The 14,721-nt window shown below is 59.3% G+C and overlaps 1 protein-coding gene across 1 annotated transcript in view; it reads left to right on the forward strand.

Annotated features, from left to right (window-relative positions):
- The window catches only part of ALX4 (ALX homeobox 4), a 45,595-nt gene extending 33,195 nt beyond the window's left edge, over nucleotides 1-12,400 (forward strand). The window contains exons 3-4 of the mRNA XM_038563512.1: nucleotides 5,546-5,674; nucleotides 7,903-12,400. Of these exons, the coding sequence (XP_038419440.1) occupies nucleotides 5,546-5,674; nucleotides 7,903-8,232 (459 nt within the window). The 3' untranslated portion in view covers nucleotides 8,233-12,400. The remainder of the gene's footprint in view (nucleotides 1-5,545; nucleotides 5,675-7,902) is intronic.
- The last annotated feature ends 2,321 nt before the right edge of the window (nucleotides 12,401-14,721 follow it).

Consider the following 14,721-nt stretch of genomic DNA (forward strand, 5'->3'; position numbering starts at 1 on the left):
TCTGTGGTATGGGTGTTCAGGCCCTTTCACAGAGGAGAAGATAACTCATCTATGCCCTCAAAAGCCTATCTCTTAGGAAGGAAGCAGGATAAACCTAAAGACATCCACTGCAGTCCAATGGGCAGAAGCAGAGAACAACCCAGCTCTTCATTTTGCCCAGGATGGCTGCCTCCTCCTCCACCATCATAGCTAAACCAGTAGCCCCCTACCACCATCCAGCCATCGAAACACCCAACACAACACAACCCAAACACCACAGTCAACCCAGCCTGACATGGTTCAATACAATCCAACAGAACCCAACACAACACAACCCAAACAATGCAGTCAACCCAACCCAACACAGCTCAACACAACCCAACAGAACCCAACCCAACACAACATAACCCAAGCCAACACATTCAACCTAACACAACCCAACTCATCTCAAACCAACACGATACAACACAAGCAAATCAGGTCACCTTCTACCACACTGTCCTGTTTTGTCTTCTTTATAGAATTTATGACTGGCTTAAATTGTGTTTGTCTCCTCTCACTACAATGTGAGCTGCTTGAGGACAAGTACTGTCTGATTGTTCATCACTGTATCCCTACCAATTAGAGAAGGCTGAATTCAGAGTAACAAGGGCAAAAGATAAATATCTGTAGATTGGTGGACCTCCTTTGTCCAGAGAGGTGTGTCCTCGCATGAAGCTACAGCAAGAAAAGAACCAGAAAGGAAGCAAAGACCTCTGAGAACCCAAAACTCGGGAGACAAACCCATGCTTTAAAGCTCGGGCTTCAGCTTCACATAAATAAATGCCATGCTCAGTCTACTTTTCCAACCAAGAGCATGTTAGAAATGGCAAATAAAGTGTTTTCAGATAGCAGCTTTTCCCCTCCAGGAGGCTGGGTAAGTCAACAGCTTGAGAGCAAAGAGCAGTTGTTGGTTTTTTTTTTTTTTTTTTTTTTTTTTTTTTTTTTTTTTTTAAAGCAACACATCTCAGCTGGGCTGGCCTCAGCTCAGAAGTGGGTTCGGTGCCAGGACAGAGCCTTCCGTTATCCGCAGGCCCCAAGGGCGCCCCCTGCTGCCTCAGTTCACTAGAGAACCTTCAGCAGAGCGTCCCGAAGGGCATCAGTAAAAGGCTCCTCAGTCTCAACCATGTTCTCTGTAACAAGGCAGAGCAACTGTAACATAGTCCAGAGCCGTTTTCTTTCAAAATGGATCATGCAGAAAAGGACCAGCAATAACCATACATACGTGGCCATCCAGAAACTGCAGGTACTACCCAAAGCGAACCGAAGTCGGCTTGTTTAGCCAGCCACAAGTTCCTGGGGTCGGGCTACCCCCTTCTTAGTCCTGTCCAGTGCCTGCTGAGTGGTTGGGGAAGAAAGGCAGAGCATCTGAGGCTCAACTGTCATTCCAGAAGCTTCCACACACCAACTCTGTTACTTGCATCAGGATAAGCCACCATGTGACCTCATGTGCCTCAGAGTCTGGACAGGAACCCCAGAACCTGGCCTCAGCCCAGCCTGTGAATTGGGAGGAACCGAAGGAGACGGTGAAGAAGGGGGAGGCCAGTTGTGGGACATTCCTGTAGGCTCCGGGTTGGCGTGGGATAGACCTCTGCACATCCTCTGCACAGTGTGTGTTCCTTACAAGGGGATGGGAGTGCCCAGGAGTAGAATTTACTTAGTATCAAGAGAAGGATGGCTCTTCTAGTACAAAGCATGGAAACAACAGTCATATAAAACATTTCTGAGGTGCCATCACACAGCCAAAGCAGAGTGTCCCCTCTGCGTGCATGCACACATACCCATTTATGCCAACTTCCATAAAGGCATTGAGGCAGCTACGATTAAAGACTTAGTTGCATCTGAAAACAAGAACAGTGTCATGAAATAGGAAGGTTATTACCTCAGACGTCTAGGCTAAGAATCATCGTTGCCACTGAGCACGAATTTCAACCCCGAGCTTCCCGGCAGCCAAGGCAGAAAGGGAGATGCTGACATGTCGCCTCTCTTATCATCCAAGGGGAGGATCATGAGAGTATAGAGTGTTAGTGCTGGAAAGGATCATTGGGTCTTCTCATTTGATGGCAAGGAGGAAGAAGCCCACAGGTGGGACGTGATCACCTGTGGCCAGGTAACTCAAGAACGGTGACTCCGTGGAGGTGCTGAGACTAGAATCCAGGACTCTTGAGTTCCTGCACGGTGTTTCTTTTCTTTAGTTTGCTGTGCCAGAACATGGGCCATATTGTTCTGAGACTTTTCTTTGTATAAAGGCAGCAGGGTGGGTGGGATCTCCATGTGCGTCAGACCTCTGGATCGAGCCTGGCAGTGCCCTGAGGTTTGGGGGGAGTGATGGTGGAACCCCCTGCCTGCCTCTGCCGAGTTTGTTCGGGGCCCGTGCTCAGCTGGTGGGAAGCCAGGTGCCTGGCGTAGAGTGGCGGTGGGGACAGGGAGGGGGTGGGCGGCTCCAAGATGGACCTTTCCTGGGAAGAAGCTCGGGGTTTGGCCCTGCTCCAGGGGCTGCAGGGGCCTCTCTCTCTGCTGTCTGGGATTCCAATCTCCGCAGCTGGTGTCTGAAGACAATAAGACAGAGGCCTCCCCGCCCTGGGCCACCCCGCCCTGGCCCCAGATGGGCTGCGGTTACTGAGGCCCCCGCCAAGACGGTTGGTTCCTTAGGGAGAGGCCTGTGCTGAGCAGGCCCAGGCCAGGGTGGGCCGGGAGCGGGGTGGTCCTGGGGCGCGACATGCAGACGGGAAGGCTGGACCTCGTGGTCCCCTCTCCCCCTTAAGGGTGTCCCGTGGAGCCAGGCTGGGGCCGCAGAGCCCCGAGGCACAGAGCATCTGTGGGCAGCTCTCAGAGCGCCAGGCTCCAGGGCCCAGGGATGGAAGGACGGCCGCGCCTGACCCCCGAGCCTCCAGCGTGAGCTCAGAGGGGCCTGAGGATGCCCGGCCGCCACGCGGTGGATGGGCTGATGCCCCAGGAGGCCGCAGAGCCACGGGGCTAACGGGGCTAACGAAGCTCAGGCCCCGGGGCAGGAGAGCTCCAGGCCTGCGCAGGGAGCAGGGCCCAGGGCTGCAGGCTCAGGAGGAGGGGTTGGGCACTTCTGCTGCCCCCCACCTCCCCATCTCTCTGGGTCTTTAACCCTCCTCCACTCCCATCCCAAAGACAGCGCTATCTCTGCGGCCCTCCCCCGCCACTGTCCGCCCAGATAACCCAGCACCCCCACCGCCGCTCCCCCACATTCCATCTCCCCCCACTCTGCCCTTCCTCCCACTTCGGGACCGCTGAACATCCCCCCCCCCCGCCCCCAGCCTGTCCAGAGCCTGAGTGACACCTCCAAGGTCACCCCTCCACCTGCCGCTCTGCCCTCCCCCCGATGGGGCTCCCTGCAAACTCCCCACACTGGCGGCCACTGCGACTTTTCCTCACCCTCTCTCCACACCCCCCTACCCCCCCGGAGAAAGACCGGAGCCATATATCTTGATGCCTCCCGTGGGCTTCACCCCTCCCCCTGGCGTCCCCCCCAGCAAACCCTGGGAGGCTGAGGAAGGAGCGGAAAGACGGAGCTAAGCCTGCAGGAAATTAAACATGAAATGAAAACAAGCTCCTCTGATTCATTCTCTCATCCTGCCCCCTGCCCCCCATTCCAGGCCACTGATAAAGGGGGATCCCGTTTCAGCGGCGCAGAGAGGAGACCCGATCCGCCCTTGGCTCTCGGCAGGCAGCCGGGGGCCCGACCCCAGGAGCCCCTGGAGGGGACGGGCTGGCAGGCTCTGGAGCAGGGGCCGAGTGCTCCTCCTGCGCCCGACTCAAGACGGGGAGGCGCAATGACTCTCAAAGCCATGCCAGCTTCTGTGTGTGTGTGCGCACGCGCGCGTGTGTGGGTGTGCGCACGTGACACTTGTGCCCGCACACATGTACCGCCGGGACTAGGGAGGGAAACTGAGGTGCCGCCCCACGCTCTCCCCACCCCCACCCTCCCCACACTAACACGAGACACACACACCCCAGCTTTGATGTCTTTTAGCAAAAGACAGCAAGAAAGGTCAGGAGCTATAAACAAGTGTGAAGTCCTCTTAAAAGCTCTCGGACAGCATTTCTTACCTCTCACCTGCTGCTCTGTGAGGCACCACCCCTGTGAGGACCCCCTTACAGATATTGGCCCCATTTCCCAGATACAGAAACTGAGGCCAGCGGCCATGCGGGAGCTAGGACGGGGCTCTGCTGCCCAGCACAGCAGAAGCCAGACCAGGCGGAGCCAGCTCCTTCTCCCTCTTCTGAGGATGCTCCGTGCTCTCGGCAAGGCTGCTGGCGGGGAGCCTTTGGGGTGGGCCCGCTTGCACCTGAGTCCACCAGCAGGTGCACTTCCAGCTGATAGAAGCCCCCATCTGGGGATCTGAGGCCTGCCCTTGACTCAGCCTGAAGCCACTTCTGGTCTGGAAGCTGATCCCTTCCCTTCTCACACCCCAGATCCCAAATCATGGGCAGGGGTGGCAGGCCCCAAGTCCAGCTCTTGCCCACAAAGCTCGGGAAAGTTCTCACCTGCCGGAAATGTTCTTGCACAGGGAAAGGACCCAATGACCCCCACTCCCCATCAAAGACCACAGCTCATACGCCTGGATCAGGGACCACCGTCCCCCTCCCAGGTCCCCAATTAAGGCAACGCCACATCTGTCCCTGCTCAGGGACAGGTGGGTCTTCACTCCTCCTCAGTCAGGCCAGATCTCGCTGTGGCCACCCCTACCGAGCACACCAAGGGCAAGCCCCTCACCCGGGCATCAAGGCCCTCCACAATCTGACCTCTGCGTCCATCATTCTTCCTCTCCCACCACCCACCAGCAGGGCAGCGCGGCCTCCTGGGGTCTCCTGAGTGGGCCCTGCTATTTCTGCAGTCAGGCCCGGCCCAGCCCCCTCCACAAAGTCATCCCTGAGGTCCTCTGCTGCTCGGCTAAACCCCTGTTCCCCACGGGACCTTTAGCACAGGGGGCTTGAGGGGGGAGGCTTGCCAACACCAAGGCTGCAGAGAGGACTCAGGCAGGTAGGAATTCTTATTCTGGGCCAATGGACTGGCCCCCCAGGGAGCTTGTGGAAGATGATAGCAGGTGTGTGTGTGTGTGTGTGTGTGTGCACGCACACGTATGCATGAATATCCAGAAAATGACTTTCCAGAGGAGCCATAACAGCTTTTCTCAGGTTCCCCTCAGGTTCCCCTTGGGAGTCTGCAGCCCGAGGCAGGTTGGGCCACACTGTTCCAGGGTCGGTTAGGTGACTGCTAGGATGGCCAGCGTCATGTTGTGTGGGTGTGACACTCGCCTGCTCCGTATTCTGAAGCCTGGAAAGGTGAAGTCTGGCCCAGGGTCCCACTGTGGTTAGTTGGGGGTGAGCTGCCTTCCAGACTCTGCACTGATGATTCCGAATTGCGAGGCTGGAGGCTCAAGGCTGAGGTGGACCCTTTCTGCAGCCCCACGGCCCAGCCCGCGCGGTGGAGGGCAGAGGGCTCCAGGAAGTGACATGTGCTGCCGACCCCTGTGACGACTGCTTTGTCTTGCAGGTCTGGTTCCAGAACCGGAGGGCCAAGTGGAGGAAGAGGGAACGTTTCGGGCAGATGCAGCAGGTTCGGACCCACTTCTCCACGGCCTACGAGCTGCCCCTCCTCACCCGAGCGGAGAACTATGCCCAGGTGAGGCCCTGCCCCAGCTGCCGCCGCCAGCCCCCAGGCCCTGGGAATGGGCACCTCTGGGCCTAGCCCCCCACCCCTCACCCCGAGATGGGACTCTCCAAGCCTGGAACAGGTGTGCACATGTTCGTACCAGAAGGTGGGGTGCTGGGACCGTTTCTACCTAGCCTAAGTGTTGGCCCAGGCTTGGCTGAGCTTCAGGAGGGACATGCTGGGACAGAGAGGGTGGCTTTCTCCTCTGCCATTTTTACCACTTTTGCTGTGGGCCTCAGAACCCAGGCTGGATGAAGACCGGGGCCTCAGGAGCCATTTGGAGTGTCTCCTAGGAAAGCAAAGTCTGGAAAGCTGGGGGGCACAGGGCAAGGCTGTAGTGGCCATGGAGGTCTGGGTCCCCGACGGGCTGGCCTCCGGCCCTTTCTCACTGCAGGCCAGCCACGCACCCTCTGAGCCTCGGTTTCTTCCCTGGAAAACTGAACACGATACAATACCCACCCAGCTCTTTCGTGAGGTGGTCAAAAGGCCGAAATTAGACAACGCAGGAGTACTTTAGGGACCAGACAGCTGGATAAAGGTCGCTCTGCGGCTCTCAGCTTTCTGAAAAGGCGACCGTGTCCCGTCCTGTCAGCCTGTCCACATTCTAGTGGCATTGGGGTCTTCAGTGGGGATGAGAAGTAGTGTGAGGAGCGGCCGATACCCGGGGCACTTGCAGAGATGTCTTTCTAGCTAAGTCAGCTCCTCACACCCACAACCTGCTTGGCAGAGGTGACCGTTCCGTCTGCTCAGGCCTCTCGGGGGCAGTGGCAGCGTGGCATCAGCCTTCAGCTGCAAGCCCGGCTGCGCCCAGCACTCAGCCAGCCGCACAGGCCTCCCTGCTTCCTTTAGACCCACTGCCCCAGGGCCCTGCTGTCCCGCGGCTCCTGGGCGCCCCACTCAGACCAGCTCTGTCCCACCCCCTGCCAGGATTCATGGGGCAGGGGCAGGGGTCAGGCCTGGGGTGAGGCTGAGGAATGTGGGGTGTCACGCTCATGCACACACACACGCACACACACCTGGTCCTCAGCTCCTGCTGCATATTTTCATCTTTCTTCTGGCTCCAGAGGATGGGCCTCCAGCCTGGCTCCTGGGTCTGAATCTCTGCTGCCCGAGAGGAGGGAGGGGGGCAGAGGACCAACACAGGGTGCGCTCATACCTCCCGCCTGCAGCACCACCTATCATACATACATGCTGGCCTCTTGATGGAGGGAAAGGGAAAGGCCTCTGATTCCCCAGCACCCCAACTGGGAAAAAGGTGGCCAGGCCAACCCGTGGTGACAATGCCCTGTGGGAACTGGGGGCAGAGTTCCCGCCTCATTGGGCCTCCAAATGCCTTCCCTGAGTGGACTACAAACTCTGGGTGGGGAGGGGGGAGCAGGCCAGCAGGAGCTGCTTGAGCACCACCAGTAATCACGGCTGAGAGGTCCTGCCCGCCTCAGGTGTGCCTCCAGTCCACCCCCACCTGCTGCCTAAGCATCTCCCTCCCTCCCTCTCTCTCTCTCTCTCTCACACACACACACACACACACACACGCACAGGCCTGTGGATATCCAGGCTGGCTCCATCCACCCACTCACGGGCACTCGGCTCACGGCCTCCTGAGGTGGCCCGTGAGCCCCTTCCATTCTGAATAAGTTCTGAAGCCTCAGGCACACAGGCCTTGGAACCTCGGCCACTGGGTCTCACAGCTGGGAGATCAGGCCCCACGGCCCAGCCCTGCCCCCTCCACGCCTCCACCCACAAGCCCAGAACTCTCTGAGTTCGGGTCGGTTCCCATTTCTCAGGTACCTGGGATGCCCCAGGCCCAGTGGGGAGCCACAGGTCAGTAAGACACAGCTGCTGACGTTAAGGGGGCCATGGAGGGGGAGACAGAGTCTGCCCCCCGCACCTGAAATTCGGAAGCCAGCTGGCTGGGGCGGGCCTGCCCTCAGCTGCCGGACCCTTGATGGAGTTTGGAGTTCAGTCCTGAAAACAGAAATTCTAACATCTGGGAACAGAGGAGCCAAAGCCTAGAACCCCAACCGTCCCAGGTCTGGACGGCCACGAAGATTTTGAGATGCTCCCAGGTGAACAGTCCAGAAGGACTCCCTCCGTCATGATGAGGGGCTGGTGAGCGGGGCGAGGTCATCCGGGGTGAGCGCCCCCCTCTGCGCCCCACCCCCGCCAGCCTGTGACAGCTCTCCCTTCGCTCTCTGCAGATTCAGAACCCGTCCTGGATCGGCAACAACGGGGCTGCCTCGCCGGTGCCAGCCTGCGTGGTGCCCTGTGACCCGGTGCCCGCCTGCATGTCCCCTCACACCCACCCCCCTGGCTCGGGGGCCGGCGGCGTCACCGACTTCCTGAGCGTCTCCGGGGCGGGCGGCCACGTGGGCCAGACGCACATGGGAGGCCTGTTTGGAGCAGCGGGCCTCAGCCCCGGCCTCAACGGCTACGAGCTCAACGGGGAGCCGGACCGCAAGACGTCGAGCATCGCGGCCCTCCGCATGAAGGCCAAGGAGCACAGTGCGGCCATCTCCTGGGCCACATGACAGGGCAGCCCCCGGCCCATCCCCACGCCCTCCCCCACCTCGGGGCACCGGCCACGCCCATGCTTTCCAGGCCCCCAGCCTCCCGTCGGACTCTCCTCTTAGGAACCTGGCCTGGGCCAGGGGCCTGGCCCTCAGCACTTTCAGCCACCCCAAGTGTGAGGCCCCGCCGGCCGCTGGGAGGGAGGGGACAGCCGGTCCCGCCCTCCCCGGTACTGAGGCCGAGGCCCCTGCTCCCGGCCCAAGGCGGTGGAGGAGGCCAGGTGGCCGAGGTTTACAGCTTTGCATCCATTATAAGCTGAAGACCCCCTCTCCCCACTGCTGCTCCTCCGCCCCGCCCGGCTTGAGGGTCGAGGCAAGGATCGATCCCCACCCAGGCCCAGCAGCGGCCACGTGCAGCCACGTCCGTCCTTCCCTCTGCTGTGTGGTCCCCTGGTCACCAGGCCAGTGACCTGTTCTTCAGAGTCCTGCAGAGTTGGCCTCCTACCCCTCCCACCCCCTTTCGTCCTAAAAGCCCCCCAGAATCCAACCTCCTGGACCCAAGACACCTGCCTCAGCCTCACCCACCGTGCCTGTGCCCAACCCACCTGGAGGGATGGACAGAAAGGACAGGAGCTGGAGCTGAAGAATCCTGCTGTCACCCAGCGATGCTGGCACCTAGGAGAGCGGACAGTCCCCGAGGGGGCGTGTTTGAGCTCCCTTGCACCCCGAGATTCTGCATCTTGGCAAACGCCGCAAGGGGAGGACACACCGCCCACTGTAACCACAGTGTTGGGAGAAGAGAAGCTTCGAGAGAGAGGAAGAACTTCAGGGAGGTGTCTGGGAAGGGACAGGGGCTCAGGCACACACTTCCACTCTCCTGACCGCCCGACACCCCACAACCAGCAGGATACCTTTTACAGCAGGCAGGTCTGGGCAGCTTTGTTCTCCAGCCAGCCAGGCCCCTGGAGGAGGACCTGGAGACGCTTGTCCCGTCCCCCATCCACTCTGGTCACTTGCCAGGGCTGCTGAGCAGTGTCCTGGTGTGGAAGGACGTAAACACGTCGGAACACACAAGCGGGGCCTGAAGTCGTGTTGGCAGAGGGGGCAAGAGCAGCGTGCAGAATTTGCTGACAGAGGGGGGCCCACTCTTGGCCCCTCGGCCCTTACACTGCCTCAGACTGCCTGTCCCTCGTCAGCCATCCCAGGAGCGGCACCAGATCTGCCCAGAGCCTTCCTCGGTGGGTGCGGGCTCCTGATCTCCCAGGCAAGGCCAGAGACAGCCTGCTCTTGCACTCCTTCCCTAGGGAATCCCAAAGCTCAGCTCCCCCTCCAGCCTCGAGAAGGGCTCTTGGGCTACACACCCCTGGTCACTCGCCCTGTTCCAGGTGGGGACACGGGGCAGGATGCCGTCCAGAAGCAGTTTCCCTGCCTGCAGGAAGGGGCCTCCTTCCAGGGGTGGAACTGCACATCTGTCCCATCTGAGATGTGAGGCTTGAGTTTTGGCACCAGATCCACCTAAGCCTGTGGCACAAGTACGTGCCCTCTGGGGAAGCCTTCAGAGGCCGAGAGGCCCCTCCAGGCAGCCGCTGGGGAGAAGTCCTCCCCCTTCCCTACCTTCTCCCTTGATCCTGTCCGGGGAAGAGGGCGGAGGCCAGCAGCCTTGGGGGCCTGCACTCAGGACAGCCCGTTGGCTTGGGTGGAGGGTGGGACGCTCAAGGTTTAGGAGGAATCCCAGTCCTCGCCTCTGCCTCGTGTTCTCATGTGCCCTGGAGGCAGGACTGGGGAAGGATCTGGCTTTGGGCGCCCTTGGTCAGAGTCCGACCCCTCTGTGAACCGTAGCTCTAACATCGATCTTCTAGAAGTGAAAAGCATCTTGGACATGGAGTTAAATGTTGGTTTTTAAATGTTCCCTATATCTGAGGATCTTGGAAGGGTGCTTAGGAAGCCTCTTCCAGTTCTGAGGTTCACTGAAATAACTCAGGCTCCCCAAATCTAGGAAGGGGAAGAGAGAAGCATTTAAGGCTGGGAATAGTTCCCAGTCTTCCCCTTCAGGGCGCTGGTGGCTGGCAAGGACAGGGGAGGAACCCTCACCATACGTTGTGTTCACCCAGGGGGGGTCAGCACAGTGAGGTGGAGACCCCAGGAGAGCCCCAGAGGAGGAGGGGACCGAGAGAGCAGGCTCTAGGCGGATTCTTCTGGAAAGGACCCTGGGTGCTCAGTTCCCCTGTCTGACTGCTTTCTGGCTGGGCTAGACCCAAGTCGGATAAATTTCGACAAAAAAGCCTCTAACAGAGGGAAGCCCTGTGGCCCACCACACAGCCAGGTATTTATGATTCAAATGTCGGCATGAACCGTGCTGGATCACCCCCCACGGGGAACTGCCTGCCCCAGCCCCCCAGGGCCTGCCCAGTCCTCTGAGAATCCTTGAACCTAGGGGTGGGAGGGACTTGGAGACCCTGTACTTAATAGGATCCCTTCACAATGAAGATGAGCAGGTGCCCGCCCGGGGAGGCCGGAGCGGGGAGGACCACCCGAGGAGTGGGGCGCACAGGTGGTGGGGCCTCACGCAGCATCTCAGCTCTCCGCTCGAGGTCCTCCCTCTCCTCAGCCTTCCCTCGGGTTCCTTCCCGGTGGGTGGCTAGGCCCAGGCCCGGGATGGCAAGAGGCGTCCCCGGAGCACCCCACAGGCTGTGGGGGCCCCTCCAGGGCCAGCTGGCTTCCTGGGGAGCGAGGTCTCAGGAAGGCGGGCAGGGAGGGGAACCAGGTAGGCCCGTGGCTCAGTGCTAAGCAGATAAGCTACAAGAGGTGAGGCTTCCCTTGGGCTACTCGCCCCAGATCTGCACCGAGACGGAGGTGCGAGCCTGAGGGAGCCAGCCACCCAAGGGCAGCCTCCTCGACCCGGGAGAGCCTTGACCCCGGCTGCGAACTAGGCCGCGCGGCCAGGGCCTGACCCCAAGGTGCTGCTACCGCCCTCAGCTGCCCTCAGTGCTCCCAGGGCATGGGAGGAGAGGGCTCTGGGGGCCACAGAGAGGCTTGTCCCCACGTCTCCAAAGGCACCTGAGGGGACAGGGGCTCTGTAACCTTTCTTGAATCCTTTCGACTATACTTGATTCTTGGCTCTCACCACCGTGCCTCCAGCTCCAAGAAGCACGGTGGCCCAGTCGGTTCAGAGACGCTGCAAGGGGATGGGGACAAAAATCGCGAGGTGGGTCCCCAGCATCCACTGCAGTAGCCACATGGGGCCCAGCTCCAGCGCCACCCCACCCCCCACCCTCTTTCTGGTGGGGCAGCCAAGAGGAGCTTTTCCATGAAAGCTACCGAGTACCATCCCCAGGTGGCCGCTCTGTCTCCGGGGCCTGGTTGAGGGGAGACCATCTCACAGGACGCTCTGGGCCCCTGGTCTCCCCGGTGTGTCAGGGGCAAAGGCAAACAAGACTAGCTGGGGGAGGATGGTTGGCAGACTGGCCCCCAGGAATAATAATCCACGCCCCTGAAAGAGAAAAATGAGAAGACAACGAGAACCCTACTTGCAAAGTCACAACAGCCCCCCTTCGCCGAGGATGCTGGAAGGAGGAAAGGCATTCAGGCGAACCACACGTGGCCTGATCTCGCCCTCCCCTCACCCCCCACCCCCCCCCCACACACTTACACACATAGAGCTAGGCCTTTATACTACTGATTTTGAAGGACAGCTTTCAGTGCCTAATAATCTGTTTGGATGTGCAGTGGTTGAAAAGAGAGCTGAGCACTACAAGGAACGTGAACCTCAGCCAACAATGACTGTTCTCATTGTAAGATATTTTAACCCTGTATAAACGCAACTTTTCCTTTAGCTTAACGGCCTGGGGTGGAATATTAAAAATATATATTAAAAATACGTTAAAATTTCAGAAAAATGTATAAAAAAATGAGGTCAGTTCCATAAAGTTTTACTGCCTATACCACCATGTAACTACATTATAGCAAAATATTAAAAGAATCGTTTCTTGCCTTTTTAAAGTAAGTTATTGCACTTACATCTTCTTTGGGAGGGGAGGAATCTTGGCGAGAAGGGGACCTAGGGCCTAGGCATGGGGCCAAACGGCGAGCGGGAGCAACCGGGCACTCCGGAGCACCCTTTGCTGGGCACAGCCCAAACTGTCTGTTTGGTTGGTGTTTGCAATAAACTCCTTCTCCTTCCTCCTCTCAACTGGAACCTGTCTGTTTTGTTCCTGACTTGTGACAGATGAAATGTGATCAGAGGGGCCTCTGAAATCTCACATTAATTGAAGTCGGCAAAAAATACTAACAGTGCCCTTTTGAACTGCTGACACAGAACAGAATGGATTACCAGGGCTAGATTAACAACAGGTGGCCAGGGCTCCTGCACGGAGAGGGGGGTGCATGGCCTGCGAGGGTCTGGGACAGCCCCCCTTCATCCCAGAGGTCCTGCCCGCAAGCTGCACAGCCCACAAGCTGCGAGGGACCAGAGTCCACCTCTCAGGCATCACAAAGGGTCACAGCAGCTCCTCTGCCTCCCACCATCTCACCCCCACCATGGCTCGGGTGTGCTCAGCCCTGCCCATGCCCGGAGGTCTTCACGGTGGCATAGCCAGCCCCTCGGGCACTGAGCGCCAGTCTGGACTTCCAGGGGCTGTCCTGCAAGCAGAGAGAGCCGGGCCGGGGAGGTCGGGGCAGGGAAGCCTGGCTGCTTGGGCCAGAGCACAGGACAGGCTCTACTCCTCAGCAGCTGAGGGAACGTGCAGGAGATGTGGCCAGATGATTTTTACAGCAAACTCTAGAAGCCAATTACGAAGCAGGGAGGGCCCACAGAGTAGGTGCTTCCTTGCTTTCCGACATGAAGGTGACTCAGGGAAGAGGCAGTTGGCCTCCAAGGGACCCCTGTGTGGGGAGGGGGAGCAGCTCTCACATCGTGGTGGGCAAGAAGCCTGTCCCTGACCAGGTCACTGGCGTGGGGGATACACACAGGCTGTAAGCGGATGTGGTGCAGTGACATAAAGGACGATGATCGTCCCCCAAAGAAAGATATTCCCCTCTGGTTACCAGCTGGGTGTCCACCAGGAAGGTCTTTCCCATCCTCTCCTTCCAGCTTTTTAAGTGTTGCTTTCTCAGAGCCACAGCTCAGATCTGGTACCTGCGGTGAGTGAGGTCGTGTTCGGTGTAGACCCAACCTGGTTTTAGGTTGGTCTGGGCTGGGCATTTTGTTGTTGTTGTTGTTTTAAATATTTAGTTATTTATTCATGACAGACACACAGAGAGGCAGAGACACAGGCAGAGGGAGAAGCAGGCTCCCTGCAGGGAGCCCGATGCAGGACTCGATCCTAGGACCCCAGGATCACGCTCTGAGCCGAAGGCAGACGCTCAATCACTGAGCCACCCAGGTGCCCTGGGCTTTTATTTTTGAAGAAGACACCTCTTGGGCTCGGTCACGGCGGCACTTGGAATCTCCATCCCCAGTCCCTGCCGAGTCCCCAGGCAGGAAGCAGAGAGGGAAGCGCCATGGGCTTGGGTGCTGCCCGGTGCCTCTGCTCTTGGCCACGGGACCTGAGCACCCCGGCCTCCCGGAGTCCAGGTGAGTGCTACGGCCCAAGCGCGGGTGGCTTGACAGGGTCATCCAGGGGACCTGGGGACCCGGGGAGACGAGGCCAGCGGGCCTTCCTCCAACACGACCGCGGCTCCACCCTCCAGAGCTGCTCACTGTCCCCCACGCCCCGTGGGGCCGGTCACTTGGCCACATGACCAGATGCGCCGCCTGTTTAGAATGCCCGCACCCCCACCACCGCCAGCCGCCTGCACCCGGGGAACCCCTGTTGGTTCTCCGGGGCTCCCTCCCAAGGGCGACACACCGTCTGTGAAGCTCTTCCTTAGGTCCCGCCCCCAGCCCTACCTCCACCCAAGGTCAACTGCTGGCCCCTCGGGGCTCCGCAGAGCTGTCGCTAATACTGTTGCAGCACATAGTCTACACGTTGTCTGATGGCCCCATGGGCCTAAAAAGCTCCAAGGAGAGACAGGTTGGTTCTGTTCACATGTGGATGTCTCAGAATGTCCTCAGTTGAGGAACCGAGAGAATAAACGGGAAGATGGGAAGGAGGTGATGCTCTGGTTCACGAGGGGGGAAGGGGAAGGTCAGAGAAGGGATTCACGTAGAGGGAGCTGGGAGCCGGCTCAGGTCCCCGGGGATCAGCCAGGAGGGGACTCAGAGCCTCCACCTGGCCGTGGGCCTTGCCCACCCTGTCTCTCCAGCCGTCGAGCGCCCTCGAGGCCCTCGAGGCTTGCCAAAGCCAGGACGGGGAGCCTAGCCTTTTAGTGTGTCCCTGGGGTTGAGCCGGCACAAGGCCAGCTCCCCAAGATGGCCCGGGGGTCTCATGTCCGAGGGTGCTCATCTCAGACCTCTTCTGCTGAGTCTTGAGCTCAGCCCCTACTGTCCAAGTCACCCCTGGAGAGTCCTCATGCCCTCTAAGCCCTCCACACCTCCACCTGCCTCAGGGCAATCCACACGTGCCCCCCTCG

Source organism: Canis lupus, chromosome 18 (assembly GCF_011100685.1).
Source record: "Canis lupus familiaris isolate Mischka breed German Shepherd chromosome 18, alternate assembly UU_Cfam_GSD_1.0, whole genome shotgun sequence".
NCBI classification, from domain to species: Eukaryota; Metazoa; Chordata; class Mammalia; order Carnivora; family Canidae; genus Canis; species Canis lupus.